Source organism: Mustela erminea, chromosome 3 (genome assembly GCF_009829155.1).
Source record: "Mustela erminea isolate mMusErm1 chromosome 3, mMusErm1.Pri, whole genome shotgun sequence".
Classification (NCBI taxonomy): Eukaryota; Metazoa; Chordata; class Mammalia; order Carnivora; family Mustelidae; genus Mustela; species Mustela erminea.
The window spans coordinates 119,631,535-119,648,743 of NC_045616.1; the positions used below are offsets into that span (position 1 = coordinate 119,631,535).

At 44.2% G+C, this 17,209-nt stretch overlaps 1 protein-coding gene across 3 annotated transcripts in view; it reads right to left on the reverse strand.

Moving 5' to 3' along the window:
* The window catches only part of GRIA1 (glutamate ionotropic receptor AMPA type subunit 1), a 307,685-nt gene that overhangs the window by 115,442 nt on the left and 175,034 nt on the right, over positions 1-17,209 (reverse strand). For all 3 annotated transcript variants that reach the window (XM_032337241.1, XM_032337242.1, XM_032337243.1), the window contains exons 6-7: positions 8,397-8,558; positions 5,943-6,110 (exon numbers count right to left, since the gene is read on the reverse strand). In XM_032337241.1, coding sequence (XP_032193132.1) covers positions 5,943-6,110; positions 8,397-8,558 — 330 coding nt within the window. The remainder of the gene's footprint in view (positions 1-5,942; positions 6,111-8,396; positions 8,559-17,209) is intronic.

A 17,209-nucleotide genomic window follows, 5' to 3' on the forward strand; every position in this document is an offset into this window, starting at 1 on the left:
CCTTACGTGGGAGAAACTAGATCTCTGGAAGGTAAACTGATTTGTTCCAGACTTAAGACTTTCCAGGGTCAAAGGCAGGCCAAAAATCCAGGGCTTCTCTTACATTCCAGTATCTTCACTGATGATGCCAAGTGGCCTCTCAGACAGGGGACAGTGCTGTTTTTCTAGGCTCTGAAATGTGCCCGGCAGTATGGTCTCCATGCCTCCCCGCTGTTTCCGCTGGGCATTTCCCCTGCCGTGCCCTGGTCATGTCTAATGACTCGGCCATGAGCAGGTCATTGAGCCTCCCTGTTTCTTGGTTTTCTCTTCAAAGAACATAAGTGCTTCACATATTCCCTGGACATGAATGTTCCATGTAAAGTGTACATTATTTGAAGGATGAGGATGACGAGGACGGTTGCTGCTATGACTATGGGGTAGGAGGGCGCGTAAGGTATGGACAAATAAGATGACTTTAACATTGAAGCCTTCAGTCTGCTAAGATGTTATCTCAGAGCAGGGACTCTCTCAGCACAAATGAGGTCTTGTCACTGTCATTTTTACAAGCCTTTCTTAGTTTCCAAAAGAAATCATTAGCAAAATTCTAGGCTCCATACCTGTGGGACTCTTGCATTGTCATGTGTTTTCACAGGAAGATGTTTATTTGACATTCAGAGAAACCCAGTAAGGAGCAAGAGCAGCAGTTACTTTGCCCATTTTACAGATAGGAGTATTGAGACTCTGAGCTTATAGCACTTGGGTTCAGGATTTACAGTAAGTCGTGAGAGGTATGGGGCAGCTGGAGGCTCTTACCATCTAGTTGGGGAGAAGTCAAGACTTTACAAATGCTGAAATAAATTAAAGCATGAAAAAGGAGATATCCCAGAATCACCCTTCCATGATGGCAGAGCAAGGAGAGGTCAACTGAATGGCTGAACCCAAAACCATTTATGTGGACAGTCTGAATTCATAGTTAGAAGCAGCAGCTTCTCAGAAACGTCCACTTCGGGCCAGTCAGGAAACTGCTGTCCTATCCGTCACGGCTGAGCTTCTTGGCCCTCAGCCCCCCATCACCCATCCGAGGGAGACTGGGGTCAGACTGAGTTTCCCCTTAGTTCTTGCTTCCTGGAACTCCCATCGCCATCCTGGCGCCTGCCAGCTCCCTCTGTGAAAAACAGAAAATTAGCTGTGCTTTCCTGCAAGTGCCGTTGGGGGTCAGCTCAGAGTCTGCTGCCAATGAGATGCTAAAGGACAGCCTTTCTTTCCTGCCTGGTGCCTGAAGAATGCTGGGTGGTGTCTCCAGTGTTTGAGGTATCAACACTGCAGATTTCTTCACCCCCTATTCCTGGGGGAGGCAGCAGAGATGTTCTGGACCCAGGGCTTCTGTAACCTCTTTGTGGCTGCCTTTCAGGTGGATCCCGTCCTCTTGGCCCCTCCTCCTGAGTGCCCACTGGGTGTGGGACTAGGTCCCAGTGGACCACATTCTGTTTATTCTGGCCAGGGCAAGTCAGGATCCCTCTGAGCTCCCACTTACCCATCTGTACAATGGGAAGAAGAACTTGGCCTTAATTATCTCATTCAGTTGCCCCCATGTTCAAAGAAGTTTTTACATTCTTCTTTCTTTTCTTTTTCTTTTCCTTTTTTGTTTTGTCTCATTTTGTTTTATTTTGAGCCTTGTGACAAGCCAATGAGACAGGCAGTGTTAAAAGAATTACGTACATTTAGGAGATGAGCAAAACAGTGCCAGAAAAGTTGAGCAGTTAGTCCAAGAACTTCAAGCTAGAGCTTGGTGGAATCACGGTGAGAACCCAGCTCTTCTCTTCCTAACTCCCTAACAGCCAAGTATGATGTCCTGACTCTGGTCTCTTGCTGGATATGATTTATATCTCTACCCATACCCTCCAAAGCCCAATGCACTCTTTGTTTGAATTTATCCTTCCTTTAAGGCTTTCATGACCATCCATCTCAGTTGGCTTGGGCTAGTTTCAGTCTACATCTCTTGTTCAGGAATAACTGGTAATAGCTTTCTCTCTTTTACTCGTAAGTGTCCCGGTTTGGATGATAAATTATATGATCTCCGTACTTAAAGTCCCAGTCCCATTCTTATAGGAAGCCGTGTTGATGTCCACATTCCTCAGTCATGGCATTCTGTTGTGACCATCCAAGGACTGAAAGCTTGGCTGTGTTATTTAGCCCTTAATCCACACTTTTATAGCTAGCATTTCTTGAGTTTGTCTTCCATTGAAAAATGGGTCTTGAGTCCTAAAAGGCAGGAACTGTGTCTTATACCCCCAATGCCCACACCACCCCAGATCTCAGCTGGCAGAATGCTGGGGATGCCTTCACTTTGATATGCTTGATCACTGGCTGACAGGTTGCAAACACAAAGACTAAGAAGTATGATTATTATTTAGGGAAACTCTTCTTCACCTGAAGTCCTGGGATGGGCTTCTAGGAGTGTACATTGTCCTCTGTCTCCTGGTCATACAAAAATGGATGAATCTACATGTGTGCATTTTTCTGGGAAAAAGAGTCTAGAGCTTTTAAAGTCATATCCTCAATGGGCCTACGACATCCAAACGCTAACAGCCTGACTCGGGGAGCTGGCTCTTTTCTGCCAGCCAGAAGCTGACTTATGGACACCCAAATGTCCACTCCTTCCTGGAGCACTGGGGCTTTCCAGGACGTGGGCTCATTAGTATTCTGAACGGCTCCCCAGCTGTCAGGCATGGGGCAGGCAGGCGGCTGGTTACCTTCACTCTGCTGCTGGGGAAATTATAGCAGGATGAGGTTATGGGGGTGCACAGATACTATTCAAGGGCATGTGCTATTGCTAGCTGGACCACTGTGTCTCCCCTGCTGGCCCGGACCTCCGAGACTTCAGAGTAGTTACATACACACAGTGAGTAGCAAGTCGATGGGGGCTGGAGTTCCAATTTTACTGTTTTACCACTAACCAGCTATGTAATTTTGGGAAATTTAAAAAATACCTCTGAAGCTCATTTGCTCCATTTATAAAGCACAATTAATAAAACTAGCTACCTCAGAATATCGATTCAATGAGACCAAACATGTAAAGTATGTTGAGAACCTCATGTACCTAGGAACCCCTCAACACAACAGAGCTGGCTGTACCATTCTTTTTAGAATGATGGGCTTATCCTTCAGCCCTAAGTCACATGCAGCTTAGTTCTCACACAAGTTGAACACTACAGGCCTCTTTCCAATGTGTGGCCTGAAGGCCGGTGGTTAGGGCAGCAGAGGCCTGAGCCCTCAACCATGGGTTCCACAGGCTGTCAATGGGATTTACCTCGCCTGCTGTGGGCACACAGTTGCTCCCCAGTGGCATGAGTTTTTCAAGAGTTGGGTCTAGAAGGTGAAAGGTCTGGACAGTGGCTGTGATTGTGTGGAAGGCCCTAGAGCTCCATATGTCCAAGCAAAGGCTCAGGGGTCCACAGGACAGGCCTGAGGCAGGAGGAGGATGGATGTCTCCTCCAGTCTCTGCTGCTAAGCTGTTGTGTGACCCTGGTTGAGTTACTGCCCCCCTCGGGGTCAGCTACCTCAACTATAAAGTAAGAGAAAATGGAAGTCAGTATTCTCTAAGGTCTCATTCATCAACAGATTCTTGTGATTGTAGATTTGTGTGTGTGTGTGTGTGATTGTAGATTCTTAACAAAGATTTAAAAAGGAATCTGTTTGAATAGCTGATCTTAGGATCAGAATGTTGGGGTTTTGTGTTTATGGCTAGTTCTCCCCCCCCTGCCACGCCACCCCCCAATAGAGGCTGAAGAGAGTTTCTTGGGGGTAGGTCTTGCCTTCTCTTATCTCCAGTAGTTGGCCCCAGACCAGAACACACAACAGCCTCTCAGGGAACAGCTGACTGGCTGCCAGGGAGGCAGACACATGTCTTGACTTAAAGACAGTATGAAAGAGGTCATATTCTTTTGACTAAGGCACTTGCCTCCTGCCAAGCCCCACTGAAGACAGAAGCGGAGGACTGAGTATCCTTGACAATCAGAAAGATGTGGTTTAGACGCTAAGAGAGAAAAAGAGGCTTAGAACGCTTGAAGCCAGTTGAAACTTGGGAGTGATCTCTCCATCTTCCTCATTGCCATGGGAAAGGAAAGGGAAGTGTGTAGGAAATCTGAATGAGTATTTCAAGGTCGCTCAGAAAGCCAGGGGCCCAGCTGGGCTTGGAGCCCAGCTCTCCTGCCTCCCAGCTCAGAGCCCTTCTTGCCACCCACATTGCCTCCTAGGCTTTGTCACTGTTATGGTGGTGTCAGAATAAACTCCTGACAGGGACGTCATTAAGATGGGAGAGGCAAAAGGAGTTGGAAGGGTGGTGAAGCCGAGGGCAAGTCCCTGGGACCTTCTGAAACCAGTCTCACATTGCAAACAGAATCTGTCTCGACTGTGAAGTCAGGAAGAGCATTTTAAATAAGCCAGAAGGCGGATGCTGCATCTTTGGCCATCACCCGGAAGCTGCCCGATGTCTGCTGTCGGACCCCTTAGCGTGTTCCTCCTATAGTCACATGGCTGCTGCTTTGCTTCTTTCCAAAGGACAGAACTACATGTTCTCCTCCATGTAAAGGCATTTCATCCAGGCAGAGGAACAGCTGGTGATGTTCCTTTCTCGTCTCTTTCTCCAGGTTGTGAAAATTGCCTAGCTGCGCACGTGTGGTTGGAAAACAAATGGGGGTGGTTGTGCATTTTGCTCTACATTTCTCCTTCATTCAGAAATGCTCCTCTTCTCCCGTGGGAGCCCCAATTCACCTTCTGTTGAATGTAGTCTTAAAAGTAAAACTGGTCTTATCCAGGCAAGTCCATTAGATGGGGCGGAGGGTGGGTCATGAGGGGCCTCTGCATGTAAGTATTTCGCTGCTGCTGGCTTGCCACTGTGCCTAATACTGTGACATTCTTTTGAGCTGGCACTACCCTCTTTGCCCAGGCCCCTCTGGAAATACAGCCTTCCTATTGGGAGGCATCAGAGGCACCATACAGTGTTATCTATTCATCTGTAGTTCAAGAATCATAGCCTGGACTCGAGGTGTTTCTAGAGACTTCAAGAGACTTCCGGAAGCTCTGAGAGTGATAAAGCTGAGGACAAGCGCCCCAAAACTTCCAAACCAGGAATGTTAAATACATGCCTATGTGTGCCACTGTCTCATCCAGCTTGCACAGCAGATGTATCATTAATTTAATATTTATACTCTTCCCTGTTGAATCTAGATTTAGCCTAAGGATCCTTTGCATAGCCAGTTGATTGGAATGGGCATGGCCATTTTCTTCCTCTGTTGTTTAACTGTTCTTCAGTGCAAGCAAAATTGATGAATGCAGTGCTGAGAAGCAAGACAATAGGATCACAAGTACTGAGAAACTTTGCCAGGGTCCCGTCATGAAATGTGCTCACGGAGCAAAGGTAATGAAGACAGCCAGAATACCATGGCATGAGTGAGGGATCTCCAGGAGACTGCTAAAATGGTTGGATTTCAACCCTATGTATTTCAAGTCCCCTTTCCAACTGCAGAAGCCCTGGCTTTCCTTTTCAGCATAAGCCCTAAGCAGAAAATACAGCTTTTACACTATTGGGAATTCCATACTATTTTTAAAAAAAACTTTTATTTATTTTAGACAGAGAGAGAGAGTCTCCTGAAGCAGACTCCCCTAAGTGGGCAGCCGATGCTGGGCTTGATCCTATGACCCTGAGATCATGACCTGAGCCCAAATCAAGAGTCAGCTGCTCAGCCAACTGAGCCACCTAGGTGCCCCAGGAACTCCATATTATCTTTTAAAAAATTTCTACCTGAGCTTCCATGTATGCCAGGAGCTGCCAACACAATGCCGTGGTTGTCCAAACTTCAGGCATGCTATCTTTTCTCTTAAACAGCTCCACCCCACCTGAAACGGATGCTGAAATCCCCTACAAGGCTCCCATGAGAAGGGGCAGCCTCTGCCCGCCTCACCTGCTGCAGAGCTCTCTGGATGTCGATCCCCTGGCCCCACGGCACAGCTGGGTTAGCCAGGCAGTCCCCAGCATTCCCTCGGCGGGATATATCGATTCTCTGCCTCCGTAGGCTCTGAAAAGCTTCAGCCATCACCTTCACCCCGTCATAGGTGAGCGCAGAGGTGTACTGGTGGGAGGAACAGAGACAGTTAGGCGTCAGGGAGAGCTGACAGGAAGGCAGGTGGGAGCTCTGTCTGGGAGAATGTTTCCTGGTGCTGAGAACGCCAGCAGGGGCTGGGCATGGGGGGTGGAGGGAGCTGGGGAGGGTGGGGGGGACGTGGGGGGGTGGGCACCCGGAAGTGTCTGTGCCTCAGATGGGGGCTGCTGCTCCTCCTCATTAACCCATCTTGCCAGTTGTGAGCTCCATGTTGCCAGTTGTGACTTTCCAAGGGAAACCAGAATTCTAGATTTTTGTGTGCCATCTTGCAATTTTAAAATGTTGGTTCAACTGGAAAAAGAATGCATGCAGTAAATGCAGCACATCTATAGTTCTGATACAGTCCACGGAAAACCAATTGGTTTTCTCTGTGTTACAGTCACCAGTTGGGAGCCAAGAGGAACTATTTATTCCACTATCTCTTGAGGCAGTAAAAGAAGAAAAAATAATCCAAAAAAGGTAAGCTCTTTATTATTTCGCACGTGCCTCACAAGTGGCAGGTTTATATTCTGCACGCTTTCCCCTTGTGCTTATTCATGATAACTCTCAATTTCTCCCCTTTTGCCTAAAAGGGGGATAACAAAGCAGGATAACCATCCAGGACACTATTTTCTGGCTTTGGAACTCATGTCTGTCTTCTTCATTAATTTGTCCCCAGTTCTAGCTTGTTCTCTGGCACATTTTAAGTTCATAACAGAGAGCTGTAGAACGAATATATGAATATTTTTTCAGTTTTTGAGTATGAGTCTTTCACATTTTAAGAGAAAAATATAGGTATTACATTTAATAATTTTTATAATTTCCAATCTTTTGGAAGTTGGGCAGGGTATTCACATGTTAACTGGCGTTGGTTTGTTCATGCTTTAAAGTACATTTGTGATTTTGTTTGCTTAAGCTCATATTGAAATAAATCTTCATTTTTTAAGCTTTTATTTAAATTCCAGTTAACATACAGGGTAATATTATTTTCAGGTGTAGAATTTAGTGATTCAGCACTTCCATACAACACCCAGTGCTCATCACAACCAGTGCACTCCTTAGTCCCCATCACCTGTTTTTGCTCATCACCCCTATCCCCCTCCACGTCCCCTCTGGTAACCCCCAGTTTGTTCTCTATAGTTAAGAGTCTATTTCATGGTTTGCCTCTTTTCCCCTATACTCATTTGTGTCTTAAATTCCACATATGAATGAAATCATAGGGGATATAAATCTTCATTTTTGAATTGCTGAATCAGTTTGAGCAAGAGTTGGGTGAGAAGCAGTGGTTTGCTATTTGCAAAAAGAAATTGACCAAGTGGCAAGAGAAGGTTGCCAAGGATTCCCTGTTTGCTCCAGATAAACAAATTTGGCCTCGGTATCCTCTACACAGTGTTCCACACAGCCTCTGCCAAGCTACTGGGTCTGACATGGGAAAGAAAAACTACCTGCTATCCTTATTCTAAACCACTATCGAATAGCAAACAAAATAGATTTTGGCTATAGGATTTAGGGCTTCATGGCTGGGGAGTGAGGAGGAGATGGCCTACATAACTGGGAGTTAACACTCTGAGGCAGAGATGAGCTGGATATTGCTTAGATTTCTCTGATTTTTAGCTGGGTATGTGGCTGACCAGATAAAGGGCTAGTTCCCTGCACAACTCAAGAAGGCTCCATCCACAAAGAAATGAATACAAACAGCATCCCCCCAATCCAGACCTGTGCAATATGAAGGCCGTGCCCAGAACAGAGAAATCATTTGCCAGCTTCCCCTAGAGCTAGCTGGGGCTAGGTTTCTAAGATGTGGTCAAAAGCATGTGAGTAGGAAATCTATGTGACTTCTGAAAGAGGCTCTAAAAAAAAGCCATTGTGCTTTTTATTTTCCTTTTCACTTTCCTGCTGGATGGAATACTGAGTTAATGGTCGGAGCCTCAGCAGCCATTTTGGGCTATAAGACAGAAGCCATATCCTGAGGATAGCAGAAGAAGAAATAGAGAAAGGTTCAGTGTTTGACAGGTATGAAGCCAGTATGCAAGACCTGGATTGATGACTTCTGAATTTTGCTTATAAAAGAGAGAAACAAAATATTTATCTTGTTTAAACCATTGTCATTCTGTATTGTCCAACCCTTACAGCATACTCTTAATTTTTATGTATATATTTTCCTTAGCTTGCTCCTTTTAGAAAGCTATCCTTTCCTAAAGTCTAAGATTACCCAGAAATCTGGGGTGGGGGAAGGGACCAGATTGGTCCTTTGCTGTTTGCTGCCTATCCTCTCACCTTAGGTCTCTTCCAGTCCACCCGGGTGTGGTCTCGAGCATCGCTGTTCTTCCACTGCTGCATGATCTTGGCTGGGATGGTATCTGTGTAGTTCACCAACTGGAAACCTGTCACATTTGCTCCACTCTCCTTGAATTTGTTTAAGTCAATATCCATGAAACCCTGTGCAGGGAGGAGGGGAAAGAAGTCAGACCATGCTGCCTGGATAAATCAGTTGAATCATGCTAGAGGATCACAGGATTTCCATCGTGTTCCGTAAGGTGAAACTGGCTGAATGGAGATGTGTGTACCTCCCTTCCTTCTGAAGGTTATCACTTAACTTGTATTGTACACAGTTAGCACAGTGGTTAACTGCATTTGCTGAGAAACCAGCCGTGCCTAGGTTGAAGTGCTGGCTCTGCCATTTACAGCCCTTAAACTACCTTGGACTAAGTTGTCTGATGGTTTCTTGTCTGAATAATGAAGGTTAGGAAGTTGGGGAGAAAAAGCAATGTGATGGCATGTCAAGTGTGTGGTACAGACTGAATGGGGTTACTATGATGCCACAAATATGGAATAGAACAGACACATAAGGAGGGAACTCTGTACTGTACCACCCATATCCCCACCCTTTTGAGAGAAGAGGAGTCTGAAGTCCATCAGGAGGAAGTTCCTATAGGCTCCCAGAGGTCACCAGCAAGTCTGTGGAAGAGGTAGGATTCTGGTCTGGATTCTGACCATCCCTCCCTCCATGTTCTTTCCACAGACTAGCTCTTCCCTCCCCAGTGAGGCCTGATTAGTTCCAACATCCACAAAGGATCCTTTACCAGGAATAAATCTTTCCTTCCCATTTGGTGAGATGCAGTCAAATTCAGGAGGCCTTTGACTTAAAAGGGAAACCTAGTATTTGTATAATGTATTCCACAGTGCACAGAACTTTCATATCTGTGGCCTTTTTTCACTTGATGACTTTATAAGGTAGAAATTCTGTGTCTATTTTCCATACAAAGAAACAGAGACAAAGTGGGAGAATTGATCACCAAGTCATCCAGTGAGTCAGTGGCAGAGCAAGGGCCAGAACTAAGGTCTTCTGGAGGTCTTTACTCCTCATTCAACAAACATTTTTGAGAATCTCTGGTGCACTATTCTAACAGTGAATAAAAAGAGTTCTTATGAAGCTTACATTCTAGACAATAAACAAGTAAATATGTAGCATAGTATATACAGTGAAGTCCTATGATACCATCCAAGTCTCTTAATTTCTCATTGAGTTACTTAGTTCCTTGTTTAAAAGATCTAGTCATAAACAACTTTGTGATTCCAAGATACTCCCCCCACCCCCCACCAGGTGCCTCTATAGTTCTGATTGTTTATTATTTGTATTTTATAGATAACCCAAGCTCAGTTCTCCTCAGAGCCTTCGTCCTAGGTATTCTCTCTGCCTCGAAGTGTGCTTTCACTGGCTGGCTTCTTTCTGTCTTTAGGATCTCAGCCAATATGCAGTTTCTTCAGAAAGGTCTTTCCTGGCTCCTTACCTAAAGATCCAATTCCTACCCTGTGGTAGATGTGATCAGTAAGTACCTGCTCATTTCCACTCTCCTTCATACACTGATATTTTACTTTTTTTGAAAAAGGATTTTATTTATTTGAGAGAGAGAGAGAGCATAAATGGGAGGGAGGCGCAGAAGGAGAGGAAGAAGCAGACTTCCTACTGAGCAGGGAACCTGATGCACGGCTTGATCCCAGGACCCTAAGATCGTGATCTGAGCTGAAGACAAATGCTTAACCGACTGAGCCACCCAGACACATTGATATTTCACTTTCTACACTAACTGCAAATCCCTATTATTTCAACCCTGTGGGAATTAATACACTCAGAGCAGCACTCAACCAATGATAGATGAAAACATAATGGGTAAATACTCCAGAATCCTGTCCCTGAAGGCTGGGGGTGAGGGGACACAGCAGAGACAACCCTGAAGCTGGTTCCATACTGATGTCCAGAGTTCCTTTAAGGGATTGGGCTCCCACAGGGGTACGTATCATGATTGTGCACTTTACTGGATGCCATCCTGTTCCTTCCCAACTTCCTGGATTCCCTAATTGGCACCCAAAGAAACCACTTGTACTTGAATCCTTGTCTTAAGTTGTGCTTTTAGAAAAAACCAGTTAAGTCACCCCACCACCCAATCCAGCCAGTTCCTTCTCAGAGCCCTGTTTGAGTTTCTCCAGGGTGTTTATCCCTGTGTGAGACAATCTCTTTTACTCATTTGGTCCCTTGTCTTCCTCCTCCCATTGGAGTATTGGCTCTATGAGGACAGGGACATTTTCTGTTTTATTCATTGATGTGTCCTGGCATCTAGAGCAATGCCTGGTACAGATCAGATGCTCAATACATGTTTGCTGTGTGAATGAATAAAAACAAGAGACTTTCTTAAGCAAGAATGCTAATTCGGCAGGGGAAATATGATAAGCGGGCAGCAAATGCCAGTGGATGATATTAATTGATTAGAAAGAGAAGCTCAGGGACGCGTGGGTGGCTCAGTTGGTTAAGCGGCTGCCTTCGGCTCAGGTCATGATCCCAGCGTTCTGGGATCGAGTCCCAAATCGGGCTCCTTGCTCAGCAGGAAGCCTGCTACTCCCTCTGCCTCTGCCTGCCTCTCTATCTGCCTGTGCTCACTCTCTCTGACCAAAAAAAAAAAAAAAGAAAAAAGAAAAAAAAAGAAAGAGAAGCTCAGCTTAACTCTTCCCATAGCCACAGTTTATAGATTTTCACAGGGGTCTACTGATTTGCATAGTGGTTTAGCAAGTTGTTGGTACAGATGGAATCAGAATACATACTTGAAGACATTATACCACCTAAGAGAAATCCCATGACTGGTTAAAAGCTAATGCACAGTTGAGAAATTTCTCATCATTTTTAGAGAACTTTAAAAAGAACATCTTGTCCCTAAACTAACTATTGAGAGAATCAAATGGGAATTCTCTCCTACAGTCATCTTCTGTCACTTGAAAATGTATAACCAGCTCTTGGGCATTTTGTACTAACTGCCCCCATCTTGAATATAATGGGGGCCACAGTAAATGGCAGAGTTTATTCGAATGTAAATGTCACTCACTTCCATCACCAGAATGTCTGACTATAAGGTTAATGGAGCCAAACCTTGGTTACGTGTACTCAAACTGATGGGATCCTCTAACAGAACTTCCTGTGCTCCCCTGGGTACGAATGAACAGACGATGATAAACTCCTATCTGTGATGTCAGGTAAAATAAACAGCATTAGGGAATAACTTGTGGACAGTGCATAGTCATCTCATAGTTGGCATTTTCCCTCCCAGATCTCACGCTGGAATGGTAATCTTTTTCTTTTTTAAAGATTTTATTTATTTATTTGACAGACGGAGATCACAAGTAGGCAGAGAGGTAGGCGGAGAGAGACAAGGAAGCGGGCTCCCTGCTGAGCAAGAGAACCTGGTGCGGGGCTCAATCCAGGGACTCTGGGATCATGACCTGAGCCAAAGGCAGAGGCTTAACCCACTGAGCCACCCAGGTGCCCCTGGAATGGTAATCTTGAATCTCTCCAATGTTCTTAATCACTAAGAAATGAGTCTTTTATAGTGACTAGGCTTGATTTTTCCACAATCCAAGACAACGGGAGTTTGCCAGTAAAAGTGCTCTTAACTAAGAACGGGAAATAAATGTGTTAACTATTTGCCCACCAGTTAACTGCAAAGTTCAACTCACTCAATTCCATTCCCTGGAGCTTGCTCATTAAACAACGTTTAATTAAATCATTTTCCAATTTTCTTTGCCATTTTATTAAAAAGACCAACAACCTTGGATAACATTTGATATTTAGAACACTTTTTATCTGCTTTATCTGTAATATTAATTATATAATATGTGTAAGGATGTATCATTGCTAATTGTATTTTATTAAGGTTTTAAACTATGAAGTTTAATCATCACCACTCTATTTGAATCATTTTGCCTATTTTATAACATGCCCCCAAATACTGAGCCCATTGCTCTGTATACTGTACTACTGAGCAAAAATGAAATCAATGCACAAGACGCTTCAAGTTCTTCAATATGAGAATTCAGGTCTCCTAAACCTGGGCTCCTTCTAACTGTCCCAGCAGAACTGTACGAGCTGCTGCTCTTCATAGAGTGACCCTATCTCTCATCTAAAATAGGGCTTTGGGGAACCTGGGTGGCTCAGTTGGTGAAGCATCTGCTGTTGGCTCACGTCATGATTTCAGGGTCCTGGGATTGAGCCCTGAGTTGGGCTCCCTGCTCAGTGGGGAGTCTGCTTGTCCCTCTCCCTCTGCCCCTCCTCTCTGCTCATGTTCTCTCTAGCTCTCTCAAATAAATAATTAATTTAAAAAATCTTTAATTTATGTATTTCACACACACACACACACACACACACACACACACACACAGATCACAAGTAGGTAGAGAGGCAGGCATAAAAGATTTTAAAAAAATCTTTAAAAAAATAAAAATACACTTTGTGACAAGTGAGCTTTTAGAGATATTATATCACTATGCTCCTGTGTCCTGTTTTGTCACCTCTGTGGCACTTCACAATGTCCCACATGTGTCTGAGGAATGTGTGACATGAGACGAATTCTCTGCCCACTGTCTCATTCAAGCACTGATGACCTGGCTGGTGTACTGCAGGCTTTGTGATGGAGATCATTAACCTGAGGGACACATCAGAATATCTTAGAGAGCTTTTGCAAAAGAGTCATCCCTAAGGATGTGTTTTTCTAAAGCTCTAATGCTGGCAAATCAAAAATTAAGGTTCAATGTATTAAATTATAAAGGTACTCATGAGGATAATTCCAAATGATAGGACAGGTAACAAACACTGAGAACTGGATGTGCAGAGTAGTATGAGATGACTGATCATCTTTCTAATGGTGAGTCACAGCTGGGATTAAAATTGATCAAGCAAGAAAAAGAGAACTATGCATATTATGTAGGAATGTGGAGAAAACCACCAGAATCACCAAACCCAGCAAAGATTTAAGATATTTATTTTTAAGAAGTGTAAGATTGAAGAGGACCAGCACTTGCATTTTATTTTATACCCTTCTGTAATATTTCTTCTTTTTTAGTATGTGAATAAAGTTCCTTCTTATACTATTAAAAAATAAAAATATCTCCTCAGATAATTACACCTTGATGGTTAAGAATCACCTGTCAGTCCCTGGAAAGGTGGGGAGGGAGTGGCAGTGGCAGAACAGGGAAGGTAAGTTGTTCCATGTACTGGAACTTTGCTACAATATGTTAAGGGAGCCCGATTCCCTTGTTACCTCCTGATCTGGAAATCACGAACATGGTCACTGTTCAATGCTCCACTGAAACAGAGCTTCAAAAGCATCTCTCATAAGAATAACAAAAACAGCAATAGTGGCCCAAGTTCTACTTCATAGACATTATGTAACTTCATCTCAACAACCTTCTGAAAATGATGAGTTTACTGTCACTTAAAAATGAAAAATGAAATAGTCAACAGTCACCCCTAGATTTATTTTAAACATTTCCGTAGTTCTTATCCTGAGCCAGGCATTCTGTTAAATGCTTTATATAGATCATCTTATTTTATCCCCCAAACAGCCCTGAAAGGTGAACACGCAGAGTAGGCACCAGATGCTTACTTGCATAAATGAGTTGAGTGAGTATCCATCCCAATTTTATGTTGAAGAGCTGTGGTTCAGAGACTTTTGGAAACTCCCCTGAGATCACACAGCAAGTAAGAATTCAAACCATGGTCCAACCATAAAAATTTGTCTTCTGTGTCAGTATGTTGCATTGCCCTGCCGGTGGAGGAGCACAGGAGCTTAGCTTTAGGATGGTGTTGCCAGATTGCCCAGAGAGGGACAAAGAACTTCTGACGGTGTGGCTGCCACCGCTAATAGCACTGAATAAATGACTCACCTTGCTGAAGAGGGGCCTTCCAGGACAGCTTTCTGTCTTAAAGGAATATTTGTAGTTGAGCACCCTAGGTTTCTTTCCTTGACACCTATCTCTGAAGGTTGGCTAGATGCTTCCCAAGCCTCTAATTTCTCTAAAGTCCATTAGTGCCCACCTTACCCCACCTCTATCCTAGAGGGTCAGCAAATATTTTCTGTAAAGGGCCAGATTGTGAATATTTTTGGCCTTGTAGGCCATATGGTTTCTGCTGTAATTATTCAACTCTGCCATTATAGCATGAAAGCAGCCATAGACAATAGTAAATGAATGAGCGTGGCTGAGTCCCAATGAAATTTATTTATGGACGCTGAAATTTGAATTTCATGATTTTCACAAGTCATGAAATATCATTCTTCTCATTTTTTTCCAATAATTTAAAAATGTAAAAAACCATTCTTAGCTCATGAGCCAAACAAAATGAGGTGACGGTTGGAACTGACCCACAGACCACAGTTTACTGATGCCTGATGCAAAGATGTTGGAGATCAGACCAAACCCCTCATTGTACAGATGGGAAGGTGAGTCTAGGGAGGACACTAGAGGCCTAAGACCCCATGGCTGGTGAGGGGATTAGCTGGGGGTGGGATGTGACTCCCTTACATGTCATTGTAGGAGCTGTGCAATGCTGACCAGCCATTGAAATAGAATGGGAATAAAAGTACTCAATTAAGCAGTTAACACAGTCATTCCTTCTAACGTCAATTATAATTTTCAGAGGCTTAGAATTAAAAGCCATTTCAAATAATTACGATATCCTAAAGAGATGTTTAACACTATAACTACATTGGATATGCTTTCATGTCACTGTGAAGATTTACAAAATGCTTTCAGGATCATGAAGAGGCTCTGGGCTATCATTATGACTATTAATTACCACGTGTGGCTGGAAACAAAAGAACTGATTATGCGTGCTGCCTGGTTACTTAACCTCTCCTAGGCTCAGTTCTCTGGTCTTCAAAATGCAGATATAATAACCCCTGCAGCATAGAAGTGGTGTAAGATATAAAAGAATACATTTAAGCACCTAGAACTGTCTGACACATAGTAAGTGCTTAGTGAATGTTCGCTATTGTCACCATCATCCTCGTCATGGCCTCAAAAGAAGTTAGGTGTTGTTGGAACTGCTTCAAAACCAGGCAGCGGGCCAGGCAAGACACCCGAGAGAACACAAGGCAGGTGTACAGGAATGCTTCTGCTGGAGGATGAAAAGATTTATCTTCAAAGCCAGATTTCCTTTTTCTTGGGGATTCTTTCATGGGAGTCACATACAAGCTGTTCAGCCCTCATTTTCCCGCTTGCATGGACACCACACCCGTCAGAAGGAAGAGGAAGCATCCAGCATTGTTAAAGGAAAGGGACCAGGAAGGTTTATTAAACAAGCCCTGGGACACTGGAAAGAGTGCGGCCTCCATCTCATCCCTTTGGAATCTAGAAGAGGTAATGTTAGAATAAATCAAAGAACCTGTACTTTATATTCAGAAGGGTGCAAGTTGAACATGCCAGGTTTCCCCCACTTGTCAGATTCTTAGATGACAGCTCCAGAGAGAAGATCGTTACAGGGAAGTGCAATTTGGAAAGTCTTGTTACATTAGAAATGATGGAAAAAGTGGGGCTAATCAACCTGAAAAATACTGGAAACCGAGAGGGTAAGCGGAGGATGTGTTCAGATCCCGGAAGGGCTGTCTTGGGGAAGAGGGGGAAGATTTATTTGCTGAGGCTCCAGAAGGCAAGCCGGTATCTGTGAATGAGCAGAAGTCACAGCAGGCAGATTTTTGGCTAAAATGTAATGACAACTGCCACGGTGCCTAAGTGGTACCAAAGCCTGTACTTTCAGTAGGCACAGTGCTAAGGGCTTTATTTGTATTATCTCATTTGACCTTCATAACAGTCCTGGGAAGCAGGTACTTACTATTATCATTCCTATTCTGCAAATGAGAAAACTGAGGCTTAACTGAATGGAGTAGCTTCTGCCCGATATCGTATCTGCCAGATATCACACAGCTAATGATGGGCAGAGACCACAGTCATAAGTAACAAGACTCTTGGCTTATTTTCCAAGCACTGTGTATCCCACCTCCTGGCCGCTAGTCCTGTCAGTCTGACTCCTCCATCTCCTGTCCTGCAATGAAGCACCTGGAAGGACCCAAATCTCAACTGTAGGAAGGAATTAACAGGTCTCCAGGAGACCATGATGTTTGCCTTGGTGCCATCTTTAATGTGACCTGATGCATGGAATGCAAACCACAGGTCTTTGTCTCTACCTCTCTGAGGCCTGTCTTGTCTCTCAGAGACTGTGGTTGTCCTTCCCACCTGCTGTAAGAGACTGTGGGCTCCCAGGAGGCAGGGACTCAGGCACCAGCATTTCCACAACATAGCACCTAGAGCACGGGAATGGCTCAGTTAACGCTGGGGAATAAGGAAAGAGAGAGAAAGTGTCTTTGCTCATGCTTTTCGTGATTCTCATATATGTTTCCATCCTGTCACCTCCCAGCTTTTATCCTCAGCACTAAAGAGGGCTTTTCATTGACTTTTCCAATGTAGTATATTCTGAATGAGTTCATAAATAAGAACTGTCAAGAAAACAGTTTTAGGACGGCCATAGAAGTTCTGTCCTGTCTTTGAACCATAGGAGCTATTTGCCCTTAGGCAGTGGTCTCAGTCTTTCTCAGCACTAGTTTATTGATCTGCAAAAGAAGGGCACTGGCTAAACCAATGATCATTCCAACTATGTTCCCAGGTCACAAGCGTTTTAGAGGCTACCATGTTGGGATAGGGGGAAGGCACAAGAATGGGGTCCTAGATCCCTACCTTCCCTCTACCAAAGCAGCTCTGTTTTCTGTTTTACA